The 6,720-nt window shown below is 34.0% G+C and overlaps 2 protein-coding genes across 2 annotated transcripts in view; one reads left to right on the forward strand and one right to left on the reverse strand.

Annotated features, from left to right (window-relative positions):
* Window positions 1-485: 485 nt before the first annotated feature.
* Window positions 486-3,089, reverse strand: LOC105619661 (methenyltetrahydrofolate synthase domain-containing protein). The gene is made up of 5 exons (XM_012201180.1): window positions 3,074-3,089; window positions 2,450-2,835; window positions 1,692-2,038; window positions 1,378-1,621; window positions 486-872 (listed from the first exon to the last, which is right to left on the reverse strand). Exons 1-5 carry the CDS (start codon window positions 3,087-3,089, stop codon window positions 486-488), a joined length of 1,380 nt encoding a protein of 459 aa, XP_012056570.1.
* A 1,409-nt stretch (window positions 3,090-4,498) lies between these two features.
* Window positions 4,499-6,720, forward strand: part of LOC105619759 (isocitrate dehydrogenase [NAD] subunit beta, mitochondrial) — a 6,809-nt gene continuing 4,587 nt past the window's right edge. The window contains exons 1-5 of the mRNA XM_012201277.1: window positions 4,499-4,540; window positions 5,262-5,321; window positions 5,384-5,593; window positions 5,836-6,227; window positions 6,432-6,622. Coding sequence (XP_012056667.1) covers window positions 4,499-4,540; window positions 5,262-5,321; window positions 5,384-5,593; window positions 5,836-6,227; window positions 6,432-6,622 — 895 coding nt within the window. The remainder of the gene's footprint in view (window positions 4,541-5,261; window positions 5,322-5,383; window positions 5,594-5,835; window positions 6,228-6,431; window positions 6,623-6,720) is intronic.

The raw sequence follows: 6,720 nt of genomic DNA on the forward strand, positions 1-6,720 counted from the left end.
TAAGTATTCAATAGAAGCCAATATCTATAAAAAAATTAAGGTACAGTATATCTCAGAAATTGTGCAATTTCTTTCAACTATTAAAATTAAATTAGCAATTTAAATTATAGTCTCACATTAATGTCATAAGTACTTAATTATGTCCCATTTAATTTCTTTAAAGAATATTTAAGCGTCCTTTAATTAATGCTTATTAATTAAAGTGCTTCTTTAATTAATAGGTAAAACAAAAATCAAATAGAAAAGCTAAAGAATGCTAATTTTTAGCTTTTAATTAAACATTTGTTGTAACCTTTACACACAAAATTCATTAAAAAGTTTATAACGAAGAAAAAATGCGCGTTTAGGACACTCAATATATGTGACATAATTCTCATAAAAAAAGGATTGACTTTGGAAGACGTCCATTCCTGTGTTCGACGTCGGAATATAAATGGCCAAGAAACAACATGTAATTGCATGTTCAAGGTAGTTTCGATAAACACTTAGACAGTTGTTACATCGGTTACCTCGATTCTAGAAATCGGTTTCGCAGGTTCTACGTATATAAATCCCTCTTCATCGTTCACGGACTCACCGATTCGGAGCTGCTGTAAATTCGCCACGATCGAATCTACCTGAACTGGCTGATCTGGAGGAGCTGCCTCGTTCCGGAGTTTGCTGAAGTGAAGATAACAAATGCCACGATAGCCCTGCCAAATTATTTCGCTCGGCTTAACGCCACGCATCAACAGAGCGTTTTTTAGATCGCGGACTCTTACACCGGATGAGATATTAGAGAGCTTCAACGAGAAGTCAATATGCGTTTTCATTCGAGCGCGAAGATTTTTACGCCGCCGAGACGCGTTCTTGGTATTGTTTTCTGTCTTCGTCTATAAATGCATAAGCAAGATTTATTTATAAAGAAAAAAATACTAAAAAATATTTAAAAATACTAAAAACATAAACAGATAATAAATATTTTTTAATATTTTTAAAAATATTTTTCTCTATTAAATCCACGTAAATTTTTTATTTAATAGAGAAAGAGAAATTTAACTCACATTCACAAAATTTCTTATTAACCCTGTACTGCATAGTTTTTTTTTTAATGTAATTACTTGCGTGGGTTAATTTTTGACACTCCAAATATTACATATCAATTTCATTATTCTCTTTGATTTACAATTAAATAAAGATTGATAATATTGTTATATCCTTTAGATAAAGACAAATTAAAAAAATTTATTAATTGTAAAACAATTTGCATTGAATATAATAACGGGTATGAATAGCATTTATACATTTATCGAATTTATAAAGTGGGGAATGTCCTAGATATTTCGTGCAAATAATGAAGGATAATAAAAGTACGATAATATATTATAGAAGACTTACTTGTACTTCAGCATTGGGAAGATCATTTTCTTCTTCAGCTTTTGGTTTCTTATACGTTCGTCTTCGTGGGAAACGCGGCTTTTCGCCTTTATTCTTGCCGCCTTCCATCATGTTTTCGGTATTAGGCGCATCTCTTTTCGTGTTGAAACGCTTCTTGTTTTTCGAATATTTAATGCGATTCTTGATATATTGGCGTGTTTCCACATCGGAATTGACTTCCTTCAAGACTACGATTTTCCCATTTCTGCGAAAGAATAATTGTGTATTTACACGAAATAGCCTACTTAACGTGATTCAGGCAACTTAATGCATACTTTTCATCCATTTCTTTGAGCTGCTGTAATACCTGCATGGTTTTGAGTTTTCTTTCGCTAAGCATATGCCACAGAATGCCAGACGGTTTCTTCAGTCTCGACTCTACGTATATAATTTGCGTCGGTGTGACAATTATATCTACCGGCACGTCATATTCTTTGAACAATTGTGGTGGTAGGTAATCTACAATTTGGCAATCATGTACTGTTGTGACAACAATTGTATTTTTTGTTATCGTGCCCATTCTCATCATCATCGCAAACTCAAGATCTGCGAACCCTTCTCCTTTGCCGAGTCTGTATCCGTCTCGACTGACGCATACAGAGCCCAATACAACGAGATCTACCTGAATAAATATAATAGGTGTTTAGAATAAATTAATGTTCCATGCCGTTAAAATAAATGCTATGCAGAAAAAGTCTAATGCCCATTTCCACCAATATAGATTAATTTTAATCTCAGTTTAACTTATTGTTTACCTTTTTCTAATTCTAAGAATCATGTAAATTCGAAGAAGTTAATCTTACATTGATGGAACTCAGTCTTAGAATTAGAAAAAATGAAGAGTAAGTTGAATCGAGAATTAAAGCTAATCTATATTAATAGAAATAGGCATAAATAATTGTGTGTATTGTAAGAAAATGAAATAATTTGATATTGTATCTTTAGTAAGCATTATTCATTTTTGTACATATTATATCTTTTATTCATTAATATTAAATTATTATATATTCTTAAATTTTTTAAAAATATTTACCTTAATATGAGAATCCAGTCCCAGTGATTTACCCGCCTGTTCTAGACCGCGCATGGAAGCCAGTGTTTTCAGCTGTTCCTTCGTTGCGCCAGCAACTGGCGTAACGTGTAAAAACAAGCCAGTTCTCAATCTGGGAATAGGCACAATGATTTCCTTGTTCATTTCCAGAGCTAAAAACCTCACTGGTTCCTGCGGCTTGTCTGGATTTATCTTTATAACTCTGGCCCTTTTAAATTCATCTAATTCGATCAATCGCTGTGCAGTTTCCGTGGCACCTTTGAAGTTCGGAATACGCTTGTATATGTTAACGGGAAAATTCACCAGCTCATTCTTCATCATGTAGTCCCACACCTTACGACGAAAACTTGATTTCGTTACTTCCTCAGCTGTAAGAAATTGTTAATGTGAAAGAATCAGCTAACGAACAGCAACAATATAACATATGCTCGCATGCATCTCCTATAAAACAATTTCAAAATGGTGAAGAGCATATACACGCGCAAAGTATATCTACGTTTCTTGTATATAAACATACAATGTTCAATTATTTCTTTTTAACATTTAGAGAAACTAGAAACATCAAGGAAATGCCTGTTGCTCCGAAAGCACGGTAAAATCACTCACGTAAGTTCTCCGTCATCTTGACCGGTTTACCAGTGGAATCTTAGAGGGCGGAGATTCAGGACCCGGAAGACACAAATCTCAGGAAGCGTCACCGCGACGTCTCTCCCGCAAAAATAGACCGCACGATTTATCTCGTCCACGCACAGCTCTTTCTCCTCCTCTTCGTGTCTATTTCTACCCGGCCCCATGTCCGCAAACTCTGCAGCATCGTAATCCTCTAGGGATTCGATTGTGTGTTGTCGACGTGAGATATCATTCGCGAGGCGAAAATTCCAGGAAAATGCAAAGAATATTGAAATTTCGATGCTCTATTCAGCACCGCTTCTAAGGACGACGTCGATGGAGAACCTGGGAGAACCCGCAGTAAGAGATAAGACGAATCAGCTGATCCTTTGGCAGCGAACTAGGGAGTTAGAGGCTCCAACTCCCTAGTGCTATTTGACCTACTCTGAGAATCAGCTGATTCGTTTTATTGTCTCTTGTCAACGATTATTCACTGATGTCGTCCTCATGACATTCTTATATTGCCTTAACGATATTCTCATGTTTTCCTCATATTGTTTTCCTGTCATCTTACAATGTCCTCTTATAACGATCCTTTCAATTTTTGGAAATCTGTTTCCACAACATCATATCACTTTCTATATTTAAAAGAAGATAGATAGTTAGATAGTGATGAAAAAAAGAAGGAAAGACGAAAAATACAAAAAATTGCCGTAAAAAATAAACTTTAAATTCACCTTCTGCATTTAAAATAAGACTGCATGTTGAGTTGTTGAGGAGTTTGAGCAAATAATCAGAGTGTAGAAAAAGTGCAAGTCGCTAGCATTGTCCACGTGACTGTTTAACAGTGACGGATGCTGTCAGAAATTGAATTTTCCTTCTATGCCATATATGGATTTTTGAATATTGGACGAATTCAAAATGATAATCAGTCTAAATAAGCTAGACAATCAATTGAGTCTTTTTGAAGCCAAAACAATCGACTCTTTTATAAATTATAATTATATATATATAATCGAAGATGCCTTATACTTTTTCATTTTTTACTAATACTATAATTTTATAAATAATTTTTATTAATATCAGAGCACATATAGCACAATTGATTTATAATTTCTCTCTATTTTTTATTTCGTGAAAGTTTATCAATTCTGAAAGGCTCAATTATTTCCGACAATTAAATTTTTCTTTTATATTTATATCACATATCATGGCCTAATTTTATTTTTATTGAATTTGTGAAAATGTTATTTTAATCAGCATTTTTAAATTCTTTTTCCATAATAGAGATCATATAAAGATTTTCTCGAAGGTTTCTACATAGCGTTCACTCCTCATTCAAATTAATGTAGAAACCCTGAATGAGATTACACCCCTGCGAGCGCGAGCGAGACGAGCAGTGCCGACGAGCAGTCGTGAAAGATGGCTTTGCTCGCGAGAAACATTTGTAAGGCGCTCTCTCAGGTAATCATCGACGCATTCCTTCATTGCTGCATGTGTTCAGAATTTCATGTATCTGTGAAATGTGGAAGAAACACATAAGTTCTATATAACATGACAATTAAGACAAAAAATTCAACTGCTCCGTCAGCGTGGTAGAGTAGATGATTACAAGAGCATCGCATATTTAGGTGTCTTTTGCGATATTTTTATCCGAGACGCATTCGCGTGTCGAAAATGCAAATTTATTCCTCGATGCACCCGCGCAAACATATTTCTCGAATCTGCTCAGCTACGCGAATCATTACACATCGATTGAGGCAAGCACCTGCACTTGCTTATCACATTATTTAATCAAGGTAATCTTAGTTATTCATCGAGAAAAGCAATAAATTGTTACGCAAGAATTAAAAGCCTATTATTCATGAAGTGCAACGAATAGAATAAGATTACAATGTTGATTAAATTCAGTTAATTAAAAGGATTAATCCTGTCCGAAGATTCTAAGCTTGGAGCATTTCATTCCTGGAAAAAAGAATTATATTTGAGATAAAAATGTAATAAATGCTACTTTGAATTCTTTGTATAACTAATTACATTCTTATTGTAATAACATGTTTAAATTTTGTATTTAAAGTATGTTAGATATTTGTAGTATATTATATTTAGATTACCGTATGTGCACAGTGAATTATGAATTTTATTATATTTAATAAAATGTAATTCTTATGCTTTGTGTTTGTAGGCTACTCAAAAGAACACAGTTAGAGCCCTGCATGTAGGGACAATACGACAGCAAGAATCGGTAAAATATTACTGTTCTCCAGTTAATAATTAGATACATATTTGACATGTATATTTTTCCAGTCAGTTGAACAAGAAGGAAAATTGAAATGTACCTTGATACCGGGAGATGGTGTTGGACCAGAATTAGTGGTCGCAGTTCAAAGTGTTTTCAAAGCTGCGGATGTCCCGGTTGAGTTCGAACCTTACTTCTTATCTGAAGTAAATCCAACCCTGAGTGCTCCTCTGGATCAAGTCTCCAATAGTATCGCTAGAAATCGAGTTTGTTTAAAGGTCTGATTTTCTAAACACAATAAATCTAAATAATATAATTAAATTAAATAAACAAAACAAATGATATGACTTACTTAATGCTTTCATTTCGTGTACATATAAATAGCTAATAAGATAAAGCACATAATTTTAAATATAAAAATTTTTCTATTTGAGAAAGCAAATTTTTTTTAAGAGTATGTGGCTGTAAGATAACAATAATTTTGCAACTCGATGTAACTGAATATTGTTTCACATGACAGGGAATCCTAGCAACTCCGGATCACTCTATGACGGGAGAGTTACAGACCTTGAACATGAAATTACGTAAGAGCTTGGACTTATATTCAAACGTGGTGCACGTGAAATCTTTGCCAGGAATCAGGTCACGTCATCAAAATGTGGACTGCGTTATTATCAGAGAGCAAACAGAGGGAGAGTATTCTGCGTTGGAGCATGAATCTGTCAAAGGAGTGGTCGAATGCTTAAAGATCGTGACTGCCACTAAAAGCCAAAGAATCGCGAAGTTCGCTTTTGACTATGCTGTAAAGAATAATCGCAAGAAAGTCACATGTGTTCACAAAGCTAACATAATGAAGCTCGGCGATGGACTTTTCCTCAAATCGTGCCAAGAAATTGCCAAGCTGTACCCTAGGTATTCCAGTAACTTTCTTGTCCATATGATTAAGAATTTGTTAATTGTTGCTTAGAAATATTTATTATGAAATTATTGCAAAATGTATTTAATATTATATATAATATATATATATAATAATTCACGCATCGTTACTCGCGTTAGTTCATATAAGCACCTTTCTTTTTAGCTTTTACTTTATATTCCTATTTTTTAATGAAACAGGATTACGTTCGAGACGATGATCGTCGATAATTGTACCATGCAGATGGTTTCTAATCCACATCAATTCGACGTTATGGTAATGCCGAATTTGTATGGAAATATTGTGGATAATCTCGCGTCCGGTTTGGTCGGTGGTGCCGGAGTCGTCGCAGGTGCCAGTTACAGCGCTGAGTGTGTCGTCTTTGTAACCAGTAATGTATCTGATTATATATATATATATATACATATATTTAGCACAAAAAAAATTATATTCAAAGTGCAATTAAAAATTAAAAAGAATTTCTAAAAT

Source organism: Atta cephalotes, assembly GCF_000143395.1.
Source record: "Atta cephalotes unplaced genomic scaffold scaffold00022, whole genome shotgun sequence".
NCBI classification, from domain to species: domain Eukaryota; kingdom Metazoa; phylum Arthropoda; class Insecta; order Hymenoptera; family Formicidae; genus Atta; species Atta cephalotes.

What these genes read in the sequence shown, in the direction of transcription:
- LOC105619661 (XM_012201180.1), bottom strand. An exon ending in GACTGGATTCTCATATTAAG is followed by an intron (nt 2,039 to 2,449) that starts GTAAATATTTTT and finishes ATATTTATTCAG; the next exon opens with GTAGATCTCGTTGTATTGGG. An exon ending in CTCAAAGAAATGGATGAAAA is followed by an intron (nt 1,622 to 1,691) that starts GTATGCATTAAG and finishes ATTCTTTCGCAG; the next exon opens with AAATGGGAAAATCGTAGTCT.